A 16,653-nucleotide genomic window follows, 5' to 3' on the forward strand; every position below is an offset into this window, starting at 1 on the left:
ATGTGCTCTTTGGTGCACTGTTGCTTTTGGCACTTGAAAGCATAGAGGGTGAGTGGAATTGAATACACAAAAAGGATTGTAAAGCTTGTAAAGTACAAAATGCTCTTTATTTTGCTTATAACATTGTCCTATAAATATTTAATTCCTGTCTCCTGAATTATGCATTTTCTGCACACTCATACCAAGTTCTTCCTAAAGCTGTGGCTAGCCTGCCTCCAACACTTCTCCCTAACACTTCTCCCTCCTCTCTTCCAGACACAACCACTGGTTACTGTCTGCAATTGCACCGTGCTCTGTAAATCAAGTCCATTTGTCCCAGCCTGTCACCACAGTGTCAGGGCAAGCAGAGAAACTGGAAACTGAGGAGCACAGGTTACCAGAGATGGTCCCCTGAGGACATGGGAGCAATACTGAGCTATGAGAAAAAGAGCAGCACGGGAAACAGGAGAGGCCACCTGCACCTTTCAGTAACAGCTTGGGTGTGCACATATATATTTCAGGGGAACAACTGACCCCTTAATACTTAAGCACAACAACCAGGAAAAGCACCTTTTGCCACACATTAGTGAGTCAAGACATTGCTGCTTTTATTCCTTCTTGTAACAGTTCCCTGAAATATAAAAAACAGAAGGCATCTGGAAAGTTCTTAATCAAAGTAAAATGGTATGCACGCAAACTGCATCTTGTTATACATGGTTTTTTTCCCCTTCACTAAACAGGCGGAGGTTCCCGTCTCTATTTTTTTAATGAAATAATTCCACAAGACTTGTAAATTAACATCCAACTAGTCAAGACACATTCTCTATGACAAAGCAATACACAAAGTGAGCAAGAAAGACTTCATTGAGAAAGTATAATTCTCTGAGATGTGTCATATCCCAAACAAGGAATCTTGCAGGTAGCTAATAGAATTTCTCCTTATGTTTATATTCAAGGAGGAACACAATGCTCAATTATAGTCCTAGTTTGTAAGGCTGGCAGAACACAAATGTTTGCAGTGCAAAGCTAAGTCTTAGTTTTAAGCTTTTTTGAAGCGGCTCAAAAAATAAGGCTTAAGTGTTCAAGAGATTCCCGAGACTGAAATGTTTGGTGACACTAATGAGCCTTCAGTTGCAGAAAGCTTTGCATCTAACTCTTTGCCATTTTTCAAGATCCCCTTAAGTTAGGAATTCTAAATTAAAGCACTTGCTGCTGAAATACAGCAGTACTCCATAAGGTTTGTTTGAAATTTTAACACCTGTCAGTATGCAGGTATCCCTAGTGTCATCTCAGACACACCATTTAGGTTACTCATTTAGGAAATGTTTGTGCCAGAGAAATTGTGGTAAATTATTAACTCCATTTATCTATAACTATTTAGGACCTGCAGAAACTATACCTCAAGGAAACTATACCACAAGCAACTGCTTGTGTGAATTCAACAGGCAAAACATTTTGTTGTGTAAAACATTAAGTGGATACTGCCATTAAAGAACATTCTGTAAGTTTTAAGTGAGCCCATGGCAAGATTCCAGCTGCTGGTGGTCATAAAACTGCAAAATGTCTGTTTTGTCATTCAGCAATACAACACTTGTTTCTCATTCTAACTCTTGAGATGCAGTGTAAGCTTTACTCAGGGTTGGCTGCAATTTATTTCCCCATCACATCAACTTACAATTTAGTTTTCAGCTGAGTAAATACCCAACTACCAGCTCACAAACATCTGCATCTTAGAGGGGAGAAAAAAAAAAAAAAAGGCAAGCAAACTTCCAAGCCTTTAAAACAGGTGTTTGATTACATCACCGGTTTAAAAAGAAGTACTAAGATATTGAAACTTTACAGTGCATCTTGCACTTTACAGATACCCACTGTATATTTAAGCACAATCCACTTATAAAACATAGTAACTCAAGCTAGCAGAAAAGAGGACTTGGGAGCTTTCATTTCCATTTCTGGGCATTTAAAGCATCAAATAAAATTTTAAGTAATTCCTATGTCTAGATTGCTAAATGCAACTTGATAAAAAGCACTTAAAATTCAGTCATTGACCCTGAACATTTACTTAGGTACAGACATCCAAGCCTTTGGAAGATTATTATCTTTGCAAAGGAGATGAAAAAGGAAAGACAATGCCACTGTTCTCAGCCTTCACCAATGACAGAATTTAAAGCTTGTTTTTTCATGATGAATCTTTAACATGGAGTTCTTAAGGATAAACACTAAATCTGGAGTCACTGTTTTTAACTTGGGTATTTTTTAATACGCCAGAAAGCAATGTCTGGTTATAAACAGAAGTGATCACAGGCCCCAGCTCTCCTCTCCCTAAAAACAGGGCCACTGGGGAGTGGGGTTTGGGGGAGAAAAGGCCGAGATATTCAGTGAATCAAATTTTAGATTTCTTGCCCTGTTGACCTACAGGTTTGAGCTTAACTGAGGAAAAATTAATCTCTTTCAAATGCACTTAATTAGAATCAAATACCCATACCAATGTCTTTCACCACATCAGCACATCTGGCAGCAATGAAGACAAATTAACAGTAAGTCAAAAAAATCTGGCAATATGATCAACTAAAGCACGCAAAATCTATTCTGTATGCTTAGACCACCAGTGTCTAAGGATGGATTAACTTCCTGTCTCTAATACTGGTGCCTAAATTAAAGGGAAATTGCCTTGCAATCTGGGTACCAGGTTTCTGGCTGCAGACAACTAAAAGCCCTTAGTTCAGCTACACCAGGCAAAAAAATCTTTGCTCTCGCTTTAGCCATGATGCCTGTGATGGCCTATTCTAACAGCTGCTTTCAATTTAGTTTAAAAGAAGCTATTTGGCAACCATGTAAGTTTGCACCTTCAAAGCAGGCAGATTTAAAAAGCCAATGTCCTGTAGAATTAACCATTTTGAAGTCTCGCTGTTTTAGTGCAATGATGACAACAGGATTCACAGCTTTTTAAAACAATAGGCATCATGGAAACACAAAGACTGTTTTCACTCAGTTTTAACTACTGTTTTATAGTAAGCAATCTTCTTCCTCTTGTATAGGTAAAGATACTGGGTTCATTACTACAAATATAATCCAGCAAGAGTCTACAATTGCTCAACTTGACTGAGCAATTAAATAAAGCACAGATCTCATCTGTATCCAGAGAAGGGCAGCCAAGTAAGGAACAGAAGCATAAATTAAACAAAAAAAAAAAAAAAAAAAACAAAACAAAAAAAAAAAACCACCCAAAAAAAACCACCAAAAAAAACATTATCTTGTTCTTGGATTACCTCGTCATGTTGAGCAGGGAGTGGCTGCAGAAGCAAAAAAGAGGGAGAAAGGGTATGGGAAAGTAAAGGGTATGGGAAATATGCAGGCACACACTGCATATTTGGCAAACACTTGACACTAAGCCACTCAGAGAAAAGCTAGGTTACCAGGCAGATATCCAGTGCCTTTTTTTTTTTTTTTCTTTTACTAAATAGTTTGATATGAATTTGTGCATCTGCTGTGTATATTCCTCCACCAGATGCAGGCACACTAACAAAGGCACAGGGAAACTGCTGATACTACAGCCTCACAGGCATGAAAACTGAGAGCATGTGCGTGCACATCTGACAGAGGGAATTCACAGACTGGAGGATTTACAGCCTTGCTTTAGTTCAAATAGCTGCAACCCACCTTACCAGTAGTGTGGCAGGACCACACCCACTCTTTGAAGATGAACATATTTTACACAGTAAATCTAAAGGTACAAGTTTAAGTCAAATGAAGGTGCAAACATGCATCAGAAAGCATCTACATTTGCAACACTGTCTACAAACATAATTCACACTTTTCATTCTTCATACACTAATGTGGGTCAGAGACCACACGGCAGCATATTTTATTAAAGTAATGTGCAAATAAGATGCATGATACCTGCAAACAGCATGGAGTTTCCATTTGAAAAAAGGTACAAGTAACAGTACAAAATTAGAATGCTTACTGCTCATTTCAAGAAAATGAAGTCTGACATAGAAATACATACACTGTAATATTTACACCATTAATTTACAAAACATATTATTTGCATTAAAAAAAGGCTATAAAATAATTACAAATATAGTATTTTTCTAAAGATTTTTCCCCGTATAACCAATGTAGAGCATCTTGAAAATTATGCTTTATTGGAATTATTTTTTTTTTTCTTCTGATTTCAGAGCATCATGTGGTTTCTTTCTTCCCTTCTTCTCCTTATTCCCTTTTAAAATAAAGTTCCATACTGAGGTAGTAGTATGTAAAATTATTTCTTTGGTCATCATTAAGTCCAAAAGGAGCTACGTATCCAAATCACAGGATTGGAAAGTAGAAGTCCTAAAATTTTCAAAGGACTGTTTGCAAGCGTAAAAGTTATTTTCTCCTCTAGAAACTGTCCTTTCCTTTCCCTCTTCCTCTGCCTCTGCATCAAAGTCCAGTGAGACATGATGATTATTACGGGAGGTTTTTGGTTGGCAATTTGCTGGCTGTTTACAGCTTGAAAGAGAGTCCAGCTGAGGCCTCCATAGAGGCTTTCCAAATGTTCCTGAAAGACAGTAAAAGAGTGAGCACAGAAATATTAATGCTAAAAGCTTTTTGTCTCACCCTAGCATACATAAGTGACATTGAAATCTAAGACTGACAGGAAGTTCATCAAAGTGAGATTTTACTTAAATGTTGTTCCACCATTTTAAAGAAAACATCCATGCGATCACAAGCATAAGGCAGGATTCTGCCACCAGTGACATTAAAACCATTTCCAAGTAGTTGTATAGCCACCTATAACTTCATTTGTTTTGTTTTCATGACTACTTCCATACCCATTTTTCTTTGGGGAGGGTGGTGAGGGGGGAGGTGAGAGCACAGACCAAACTGCAAACACATCACAAGACACTTTCTAATGCAAAAGTCACTCCCTATTTTGTTCTTCAATAAATGGCACATGAAATCTGCCATGAAGTTCAGAAAAAATAAACCAATAATTTTAAATAAATGTAACCCCACAATCTCTATCAGGTTATACAATATTGTCCCACAGTGCAATCTGAATGCTAACACAATCTTTTTCTGCCTAGCATCTCCCAGTAATAATAAACATGCAGATGGCCACATGCTCCATTTGCTACTGATCATCCAGTCAGTTGTGAGCAGAGAGAACAGGAGTAACCCAAAGAGAATTACACATTTCAGTTAAACTGTTACTAATAATTATCTGTATTTACTAGTCAGAAAACAATCTGTGTGTCATTCTTCACCACTGGGAAGCTGTTAGTATTAACACCTCTACAAGAAGGACCTTCTTTTTTCACTGAACAAAGATACAGCCATCATAAGTCATAGTGTCTGTAAAGACTTATTTTCAGAGGATATTGTGTCACAGGCTGACTTTGAAGAGCTCAAGTTTTTATTAATAATTTAACACTACATTTTAAAATAAATTTTGAACCCAAAATGCAATACTTCTGCTTTTGTTTACTTGTTAGAAGCAAGGGTTTCAAGTTAAACTGTGATCTGAGAAGTTACTAAAAAAGGAATTGGACAAAAACCCTATTTCCATCAATGATTTGTAGATAAGTTTTGACCTAATGCAATATGGAAGGATGTTCCTTACAGCACCAAAGCTACAAATGAACTGTCTTAAAAACAAGAATTCCAACTGTGATTCTAATGCCAGCTGTTGACTTCACTGTGACTGCACAGGCAAAAGGGGGCTTGAATTTGACGACTGTGTTGAAGAAGCGAACTCACAACTAAAGACAAGAAATCTATCACAACTTCTTCTACAGCCACCATCTTCAGGATCTAGCTATAGGCTCTTTGAGGGAAGAGTGCTAATGATTATGAAGCATCCAAGGCAATGACAATGCAACATAAGTGGAGTAGTACACTCAAGAGAACTGATGAAAGAAGTAACTCTGCATAGAGTTTTAGGGCAGAATGAGGACTATGCACCCTTGAGGTGACATTTAATCCTGGATATACGAACATACAGTTGGACTGCTTTCTGCAGGAGACATTATAAAGCCCTATCTGCACAGTCACACCACAGTAATAGTGGCAGGCAGCCAGGACGCTGGCTGCGTGCAGTCCCAAGGTCTCTGCCAGATGTCCTGGCATCTGCAACATTTTACAGTTCAAACATCTGGCTTTTGAAGGAGGAGAACTTCAGAGCTTGTGCCTCCCTCCCCACCCCCTGAGAACAAAGAGCCCAGTGATGCACATTCCCCCAGATCCCCTTCAGAACCAGCAGACCCAGATCTCGATCACCCAGTGCTGACACACCAGCTGGGAGACAATCCATGGTCCCAGGGCTGGTTTTGGCGCTAAGATATCACAAAGATGAAAGCAGTGTGTGGTTTCATATGCATTTTAAACCAAGCAACCAAATCAACATCCAAAATCTAATGAGTTTCAAGGATAAAGCAATGCTTTTCTCCTTCCCCCACCTCTCCCTGTAATCTGGATTAAAACTGTAAACCCTAAACTAAACTTCGGGAATTCTTTTATCATACACATCATGTGGAAACAACACAGGAGGGATAAGGGAGGGCATTTTTACACAGTGCCTTATTTTGAAGGGTAAATAGTTCTAGCAGAATATTATACAATATATACACATACAAGCTCAATTCTCCCCACCAGCACTGAGCCCTCCTTACACACCTTTTGCCTGTCAGGGAAAACTTCTGGTATGCCTGAAGTTTCTTAAGGTATATTTAAATTATGTATGCCAACATTTACAGAAATCTGCCAACTATATTAAGACAGAAGATAAGAATCGCATCACTGATGAGATTTTTACATATGTGTGAGCTATTAAGATCTGGTAATCTGAATATCCTCATTACACAGCTTTACTATAGTCACTTTTCTGTTCCTCAGCATCAAATGTTTGGGAAAAAAAAATACTGAGAAACCAGTTTTGCTTGGTGTTGTAGGTAGGAAATGAGACAGCAAGACAACAGCAGCTTGAATAAAAAACAATAGCTAGAACATACCCATGAAAGTGCTTTTATTTGTAATAGATGAGGGTTCCAAACTTCTGTTTAAATCAAATGTGTCTGAGTTGAAAGCTTTGCTTTTCAGTCCAGTTCCTTCATTTTGAGTATAAATAGAGTTAATCAATCTGCTATTTGTAGTTTGTGTCCCAGTAATGCCAACACACTGGTCAAAGGGATCTTCCTGTGAAGGTGAGTATTGACAGCATTCCTTTTTCTTTAAATATCCAGATTCATAAGGGCCCAAGCCTGCAGTTCTCTGGTCAGGGCTGCAACCTAAAGGAAATGAAAAATTCATTTTATATAGATTCATCTTAACAAAGATTGAGTTAGGACTAAAGCTTCCCCCCACCAACTTACTTGTACTGTATGCTTCAAATGCGTCAGAACTGTAAGCGCCACCTTTTAAATACAAAGTCCCCGAAGTCCCCAGATAGTGGCATAGGAATGGATCTGCAACACCCTCCAAGTCTGTTTCACTGCTGTTATCTAGATGGCAAATGCCTTAAAAATAAAAATGGTGTGTCAGCAGTCAACAGCCATGATGTGTTAACATCTGAATCTCCAACTCAGAGCTTCTTGAGTAAGTTTTAAGAACCCCACGTGTTCATCTCCATTTCACAGTGTAGTTTAGAGTTTGCTTAGGTTTAACCTAACTTCTGGTTGAGAATTCTAATTCCAGCAACTGTTCAATTAATTAGCTTGTGTCACTTCACTGTATAATCCCTGAGTAACAAAACAAAACAAAACCAATTACAGGGATCAGAACCAGGGACTTCCTTCTTCCAAAGCACAAAAGACAAATTCATGATCTGTCTCACAGCCACCTTTCAAAGCAGAATGTCAATGTCAAAGTCCTGGTTGGAAGAATCTGAGGGAGTCACTGGCTGTCTAAACAGCTATAAAGATTTTTAGTGCAATGGTTCCTGAAAGCTTTGGACAGTCTCTGGTTCTTGATCCACAAAGAGGCTGTTCCTCTCACTACCCCACAACTGCAAAACTATCTCACCATCACTCCATTCTCACTTGTCCCAGCTCCTGATTGTATCTCAACCCCAAGCCCTTTCCCAGAAAGGTGCCTCTGCCTCCCTAGTGCAGGTACGTACAGGATTTTTAGGGGCCACAGGTGTAATTGTCAAGTATTGCAGCTTTTAACTTGCAGTCATCTTGAATCCTTTATTGTCTGTGACCATAATGATTTTTTTTTAACCAGAAAGTTTAAACAGTTATACTAAAGTTCCACTGGTATTACCCCACATGCCTACATTCCACTAAAAGCATTCTTTTCAAGCTGTAAGACAGGAAGATATGCCGTGGTAATTTCTTTTGGACATTCTTGTTTTGCACATGTCCTCATCAGTTTAAATTTACCCTTGAGACTATAGAAAAACTTCCTGATTTAAATAAACACCATAACATCATCTAGATCAACAGAACCAAGCTCCAGTTATTATCGTGTTGAAAAAATCCCAAGCAATAAATTTCACGCCCTCTATTAAATTCTGTAAACATGCTTCTTTAGAGTTCTATTAGTTAGAAAGACAATAGCCAAACTGCAGCTCCTCAAGTCACATGAAAAATCTGCTTAACATTTTCTACCTACCATTACTGTCCCTCTGCTGCAGGAAATACCCTCCTACAGAAGATGAGAGGAACTGATGGTGACTGCCATTTTCAGATGAGCCATATCCATCCTGCCTTTCAGCCAGTGTCCCCTGGGATGATAGGTAACTTGGAATGTCAGCAGGCAAATTTGTTTCATCTGTGGGGGAGCAAAACACATACAAAAGCCATCAACACACTTCAGTTTGTAGAAACATTTTTAAACTTGTCAGCAAAGCACTGAAAGTAACAAATAATTCACCCTTCTGCCTCTGAGTCAAAGCACACAAATGTTCCTACAATAAAGTCACTGCAAGGCAACCACAAACATTTGTTTTCCTTTCCAAGGTAAGCCTTCAGTTTACACACCTGTATTTGTGATGCTGCAATCTTCATTCCTCCTTCTGGTGTGGTAGATGATGACCACCCACACCAAGGAAGTGCCCACCACACAGCAAACCACAGCTATGATCACAATGCCAACTGTGGCCCATCCATCATCATCAAGGGATGGGGCAATGTTCTGAGGAGAGTCACAGGTGGGAGTAGGAATTACATTAAGACGGATGTTGCCTCGTTCTGTTCCAAGTGTATTAGACATTTCACAAGTGTATTTCCCAGCATCTTCCACATCTGTATCCACAATAATTAGTAACTGATTGCCTGCAGCAAAGAAGTGTCTTTCTGTTACCATAAGAGGGCTGTCATCCTTAGTCCAGTTCAGTCGGGGTGGAGGGCTACCACCAGCAATGCACTGCAAGACTGCAGTTTCACCTTTTGTTACAGTTCTATCCAGCAAAGGCCGCAAAAATGATGGTGTTTCTGAAAAGAAAGCACAAGCCTTATATTCTAAATGATCATGCAAGAGGAAGAAGTGTCCCTTTCCTTCACAGCTCAAGAGGAAAAGCCAAATTAAATGCATCAGTAAGGCCTAATAAAGCTTACTCTCATTCTAAGAAGAAACTCAGGAAATTGTACTTAAAGTCTACAATTTACTTGCCAATTGATCCGATTTATATGTTTGATTACCTTACAAGGTAAAAATGCCACATCATACATGCTTAAGATTGCAGAGAACTACAATAAAAACGATTAATAAAAGGTCAAGAAATCAGAAGTTAAACAAACCTACTGTCTCTAAACGAAAACAGAAGCCCCTTCTTTCCTCCATCCCATGCGTACCAGATGTGTATACACTGTGAAACACAACTAACTTTCATTATTTTGAATCGTAATATTGATTGTGCTGTTAAGGTTTGCCAATATCTTACCTAGTACTGTTAATGTTGCGTTAGCTGAAATGCTTCCAGCAGTGTTTTGAGCTGTACAGCTGTAAACACCTGTGTCCTCAATCTTTACATCAACAATAAAGAATACATCATCTTCAGGCATGACATGCATGCGCCTCTTGCGTGCTGCAGGAAAATCTGTTCCACCATCTTTCTGCCAAGCAATCTGTGGGATAGGATGCCCAACTGCAGCACACTCCAAACGTGCCATTGCCCCAGCTCGAATGGTTAAGTCCATAGGGATTTTTGTAAATGAAGGCAGCACTAAAGAAAAGTTGGTGATACCAAAATCAATACATGAAACATACTTTTCCTGTTTTGTACAGCATTTTCTTGAACACACCTCATGGGCCTAAAAAACACTAGAGAAACATACAATCTAAATTGATCAGTAGCCAGAAGAAAGGGAGGTAACTGAAGTATGTGACACCACCTAGATCAAAATCTCGTTTTTGCTAACAGCCTCCCATGTGACCTTTCCATAGCATCTTGAAACAGAGCATACACTTACCTCCTGTGAGGAAAAGTTAAGATTTTTCCATCTTGTAACACTGATTTTGCCAGATTTACTAAGAATTGGGAATGCTATTTGTTTTTTCCTATACTATGCTTCAGTACACTGGGACCAGAGGTAAAACTGAACAGTGACCTTGGAAATGGATAAATTTTTAAGAAATAATCTCATATTATGGATCTTCTAAAAGATGCAGATGACGAGAATAGAAAATTTATGAATCCCTATCTTGATTAAAATCATTCTAAGTCCACAAACAAAACATAACATAACATACTTACTGTTTACTGTAAGTTTGGCTTTGACAGAGTAGGATGAACCAAAATGATTTGAAATAACACACTGGTATTTCCCTTCATTACTGAATTCCACATTGCGCAGTCGAAGGATGGTGGTGTACTCCATCACTTCTCCACCCTGGGCCCGGAGGTGTGCATAATTCTCCATTTCAGCATCTTGCAGTAATTCGTTGTCTTTCTTCCATGCAAAAGTCATTGGGGAATCACTGCTGCTGGCTGCTGAACAGACAAAACTCAAATTGGAGCCTTTAATTGCTGACTGGGTTTCTGGCTGGACAGTGATCTGTGGTTTAGGAAAATCATCTGCACAGAAGAAAAGAAAAAAATATATGTGATGCCTGAGGACTCTTTCCAGAGAGTTAGTAAGCCTAGTTTTATAGGTTTGAGAGAAGAGTCAGATAAGTATTTATTAAATGGATCCACAATGCTTTTGTTTAAAGTTTTGTTAGCCTTAGGGCATATAAAAATGCCATATCTATGAGTTTATTGTGCCAAGCCATCTCTTATTGAAGAAAAAGCACATTTAAAAGCAAACTTCATGCATGGCTTCTTCAATAGCAGCACTAAAGATGGAAGAACTACCCCCTGACATCCATAATAACTACTCTGAACATCAATTATGAAGTCTACCTCTCATCTTTACAACACCTCAGGCTGCTGTGAGTTTTTCTTTATTGAAAGCATAGTTCTTCAGCTATCAGAAACTGCAAGATACAGTTGAGCGTTTCACCTAAACCCACAAAAAAAAAAATCATGTACAAAAGTCAGTGTACCAGTGATATGCATCTGTTTGGGCCAAAGGGGATAGAAGGTTCCTTAAGCAGGGCAGAACACAAGAATTTAAAGAATTCCTGGAGGTCCCTTTACTATAGGAATGCTACCTTCTAAGTGCTATGTTGTAAGTTTGCAGAATTAGCTGCCTTCTAAGTTATTTATTCAATTGTGTGTGCACTGCATGAACAAAAGGAGTGGGCAAGTAAATGCCTGGTCTCCCAAAACCAAAAGCCATAGTATATTCCCAGCTTTCAAGATGTGTCCAATCTCTGGACAAAGGAACAGCAGGGAAAGCCCTGTGCCCCAAAAATTCCTCCCTGCAGATTCTGCTGTTTCCTAGCATCTTTGTCTTATTACATCTCAAATGACTGGGAACAACTATGGGGTCAAAGTGCTATTTTACTGAAGAACCTCCACTCTGTTACAAAAGAAAATGGGGTGTGCAGAGAGCCTAACCTTGAACTGTCTTCAAAACTCCTGCCAGTATGATGCTGTGCTCCAGTGACAGGGCAATATGGATCTGGGACTCTAAGCATGGGCTTTAAAAACCTCCCAGGCCATTTGCTTCTCATGCTCCATACCCATATCTTGCCATTTGCAGATTGAGTTAATACATTCACTGACTTTGCACAGGAATAACTAAGTAAAACACTCTAAGTACTTAAATTAGCCTTGTGAAAGGACAGCAGAACTTCACTTAATTATCTGACAGAAAGGGGTGATATCAAGGTCACTCAAATAAGCATACAGTACAGAATACAGAACACACCAGGATAAGACTAGCATTGTGTTTTGTCAGAACAGAATAATCCAAGAATGTATTTGAATAAATGTATCACAAAGACATCCACATATATACACATCTTTTAATTTCAGACAGGAGTCAACACACTCCACTTAAAAATTCTATAAAAGCAAAAGCAGCTATTGTAAACTTGTAAGGCAAGTTTACCTGAACACCTGAACACCTAGTAATAACACACTTGACAGATGTAACTGAAACACTCAATGACTTCATTTAGTTGTTTCTGCATGGCAATTGTGTTAAGTATCAAGTGCAAAAACTGATTCAGTACATTTCTTTTTGCTAATACATCTTAAACGGTTTAAAATTAGTTACTTACATATAGCATTCAGCAGCCAAAAGAAAAATCACAGTTCTCCCAATTTAACAAATGGAGGTTATATATTTAAATGCCCAGCTTAATTTTCTGACAGAATGCATTTTGCATAAATTAGGATGTCCAGTTCATATATATTCCTCCAGCCACTGAGTAATCTGTAATTCCCTGCATTACATCAACCTTTTCTTCTCAGCAGTAGCTAGAATCTGCTCATTATTTATTAAATATCTGACTGCTAACAGGAAAGGAATAAACAACATTTTGGTACACTATTTTATATTCTGGACTTGTTTTTCCACTGAAAAAAGGGTAGCAACAGTAAAAATTAACCTGTTATATTTGCTGTGAGATGAAATTATTGAAAAGACACTTACCTTTTTGTCTCCAAAGAATATAATGTTTGAATTTTCTTTAGTAAGAAAAATAAAACTTATTCAACAAAAATACATGAAATGCAGTTAGTTGGCTTTTAAATTTCCTGATATTTTCAAAGTTCCCACTTTATATATCAGAGTAATCAAACATGTCCTTACTCTGAATGCTTAGCTTCACTTTGCTTTAAATACAGAACATAACACAGGTGTTCATGAATGCAACTAAACACAGAAAAATTTTGTTTTTAAAGCAGATGCTATCACCTCAAATTCTCAGGTCCTAAAGTAAAAAATATTTTGCTAGCATTTACTATCTGTCAAACTGAAATAAAAAAATACTAGTATCATAACTGTGGTAATCAGGTATTTTTTTAACACATTTTAAAAGACAGTAATTTACATACTCCAAATAATTTTTAAAGCACACAAGCATACATAAAAAAAGTCAGAGCTGAGGCCAGTATGGCTTTTTTACCTTGAAATTTTATCAGCCCTGGAATAAACTCAAGACTAATGGAGTATGAAAAAAAATTACAAATAACCAAAACCAAAAACTACATTTTAAATTTGCCAAGATATGTCAGACAATAGTTATCTAAAGATAAAGATGATAGTTATCTAAACAGTATCTTTTAAAACTAGAGGGATATACATTTACCCTCACAAAGTACTGAGCTTCCAGTTGCACACTATGATATGTTCTGTGTAAGCAAGCTGTACATGGTATAAAAGTCAAAATACCATCACTCCCTGTCTTGTACACAGCCACAAGCTTTAAGCATCTACATCACAGTCTGGGAACAGAAGAAAATATAAGTATCACATCCTCTCAATTTTGTTATAGAAATCACAGCATATCAATGAACCACAAAAAAATCTCAAGCACACAGCAATATCTGTTTTATGGAATGAGAATTAGAGGCTACACTCACCACAGACAAACCCATCCAGGCTGACAGCAAAAATACTTCTCCCTTTCAGCAGCTGAGGATGGGCACAACTGGCATTTACAAAGCTCTGGAAGTTGTTCTCTGACATCCACTGTGGTAGCCATTTCAACTGGCAGTCACACAAGAGACTCGATGTGTTGAAGTGCCTAAGTAATTAAAATCAAAGCCTGTTTGTTTGGTTTTTTTTTTCTAATACAGATCTGTATGAGCACACTTTCATAACAAAACTAAGGCTTTAGGTTAAACACACATATAGCAGGAGAAAGAAAGCAATATTGCTCAGCTCAAATCCCCTCCCTTGCCCAGCTGGTGATGCTGTGCCTGATGCCCCACAGGACATGGGTGGCCCCTGCTGGCTGCCAGGGCACTGGTGAGTCATATCCAACTTGCCATCAACCAGGGCACTAGGTCCCTTTCCAAAACTCTGCTTTCCAGCATCTCATTTCCCAGTTTGTCCATACACACAAGGCTGCCCTACCCCAGGTGCAGAATCCAGCACTTTCTCTTGTTAGACTTCATACAACAGCCCTCTCATTTGTTGAGGTCTCTCTGCAGACACTCCCTGCCTTCCAGGAGTCAACAGCTCCTCCCAGTTTTTCACCATCTGTGAACTTGCTCAGTATCCCTTCCAGTCCTGAGTTCAAGTCATTTATGAAGAGCATAGGGCTGAGGATGGAGCCCTGCTGAACCCCACCAGTGACAGGTTGCCAATTTGATGTCACCCCTTTCAGTATAACCCTCTGCACCCAGCCTGTGAGCCAGCGTTGTTCTGCATTGATCAAAGAAAAAAAGGGTGAGAGGACAAAAACTCATCCTCACTAAAATACATTTTTCGCAGTGACAGCTTCATTATTTCTCTGAAGATCTGTTCCTCTGCTACTACAGGAGAGAAGGACCCAATTAAAAGCACTGACAACCAGGTCTTTATAAAAGAATTACAGCACTGCATTTCACTGGTCCAGCAAGCTTTAGCTCAGTGATAGCACTGCTGGTCTTAGAGCTCGTTACATTAAAGTCTCCCTTATCTAAAACATGTTAGAGATCACCCAATTTAAAATAAAGACTTTAGAGACAATAAATGTAGCAGAAAATTAATGTAGCCTCTTATGTAACCCCAAAAGTAACCCCAAACACTGGCATAAGCTTTTTATGTTATTTCAGAGAGATTACAACAGGGATTTATCACTGCATCAGGCAACACCTTACAAGGCTTTTATTTATACATTTATATGTATAAAATCTATATACTTAACAGAAATTATGTCTTTTGATAGAAACTTACAATTCTTTCAGTTTCTTCATTTGTGAAAATGCATTTCCTTGAACGGACATAATTGCATTGTTACTTAGATCTCTAGGAAGAAAAAAGAGAAATAGGATTAGAAGAAAACAATAATTTATTAAACTGAATGGATTTGACTCAAGCAATCATTTGCTATTTTAGTGATATACAAAGGACACTCAAGCTCAAAATCAAAAGAGATGCAAGCAAGGAGTTTCATAGCATGGTTAATATGTAAGAATTTCTGCATTAATTCAAAAATTCACACTCAGTGTAACTTCAAAACTGAAAAATCTTCTGAAGATCACATTAGCAACCAGGGTAAGTGTATTTCATCCCAAGTCATCAGTAAAGCTTGTTAGTCCTACTTTAAATTCAGTTAGTATCAAAATTCTTTTTTTTTTCCTATTTTGGGTTAAATGTGAATTTCTACTACTTACAAGTGTTCAAGTGCATCCAAACCAGAAAATGCTTTCTTTGTAATGGATCTAATCCTGTTTCCTTGGAGCATCCTGAAAAATTTAAGCACATGATGCAAAAGAAATGCAATTAAATGGGAGTATTTTTGAGCTGAATAATTGCATTTTTGGCATTTATTTTTGAACTGTGACTAGTATTCACCACTCACCCATCTCCAATGCAACAAAACGTATCACATCTAAAAGGTACTAATTTATTCCCCTTGAATAAATAACTAGATTTTACAATGATTTTAGAAGACATTTAAGGTGTGCAGTTAAGTGACAGGGATTATTCTAAGTGTGTAACTATAAACATCTATTAATTTCATAAATCTGCATTTGAAAATTTCAATGAAATGGAGACACTTCCACTGTGTGTTGCTTTACATTACTGAAGACTAAGCCTGACACTATGCCTTTGTCATATGATACACTTATTATTTTTTAGTATGGGAAAACCTCATTCTTTGATAAAAATGTCCAAAAAATATTAATAATACTTAAAATATTTCAGATTCGTTTGACTTGGAGAATCTTGAATTTCTTTTATTGAAAAGGAAGATGTTATAGAGAACAAAGTGGTAAGGGAGAAAAAATCATCTCTACTACTGAAAGTTTAATATCCTTAAGTGTTGTGTTTGTTCCTAGAAAGACACATAATAAGCTATTTTTTTAAGGCATGATGAGATACAAATATTGCAGCAATACTCACAGCTTCTTAAGTTTATCTAGGTCAGAAAAAGCACCATTCATATCTTCAATAGTCCACGATATTTCATTGTTTTTCAGATCCCTGTTTAAGAGGAGAGGGGAAATCAAACCACAAAAGCTATTAAATAGAGCAAGGCACATACTTCTTCAACAGCATGTAGTACTTAAAAAAAATCTAAAATAGCTTTCTGTTCGGTTGAATTTTTGTTCAGTTGGTTTTTGTGGGCTTTTTAAGAGACGTTTTTCCTGACTAACTTCATCATTTCAATTTTTACTGAGAGACTTTGAAGACTATTAGT

General features: G+C 37.8%; 1 protein-coding gene across 4 annotated transcripts in view; it reads right to left on the bottom strand.

The window, feature by feature from the left end:
• Positions 1-3,820: 3,820 nt before the first annotated feature.
• Positions 3,821-16,653, bottom strand: part of LRIG3 (leucine rich repeats and immunoglobulin like domains 3) — a 38,456-nt gene continuing 25,623 nt past the window's right edge. For all 4 annotated transcript variants that reach the window (XM_068190076.1, XM_068190075.1, XM_068190074.1 and 1 more), the window contains exons 9-19: positions 16,356-16,436; positions 15,623-15,694; positions 15,183-15,254; positions 13,883-14,046; positions 10,661-10,981; positions 9,848-10,129; positions 8,946-9,398; positions 8,578-8,736; positions 7,335-7,478; positions 6,975-7,250; positions 3,821-4,522 (exon numbers count right to left, since the gene is read on the bottom strand). In XM_068190076.1, coding sequence (XP_068046177.1) covers positions 4,278-4,522; positions 6,975-7,250; positions 7,335-7,478; positions 8,578-8,736; positions 8,946-9,398; positions 9,848-10,129; positions 10,661-10,981; positions 13,883-14,046; positions 15,183-15,254; positions 15,623-15,694; positions 16,356-16,436 — 2,269 coding nt within the window. In that variant the 3' untranslated portion in view covers positions 3,821-4,277. The remainder of the gene's footprint in view (positions 4,523-6,974; positions 7,251-7,334; positions 7,479-8,577; positions 8,737-8,945; positions 9,399-9,847; positions 10,130-10,660; positions 10,982-13,882; positions 14,047-15,182; positions 15,255-15,622; positions 15,695-16,355; positions 16,437-16,653) is intronic.

This window comes from Anomalospiza imberbis, chromosome 5 (genome assembly GCF_031753505.1).
Source record: "Anomalospiza imberbis isolate Cuckoo-Finch-1a 21T00152 chromosome 5, ASM3175350v1, whole genome shotgun sequence".
NCBI classification, from domain to species: domain Eukaryota; kingdom Metazoa; phylum Chordata; class Aves; order Passeriformes; family Viduidae; genus Anomalospiza; species Anomalospiza imberbis.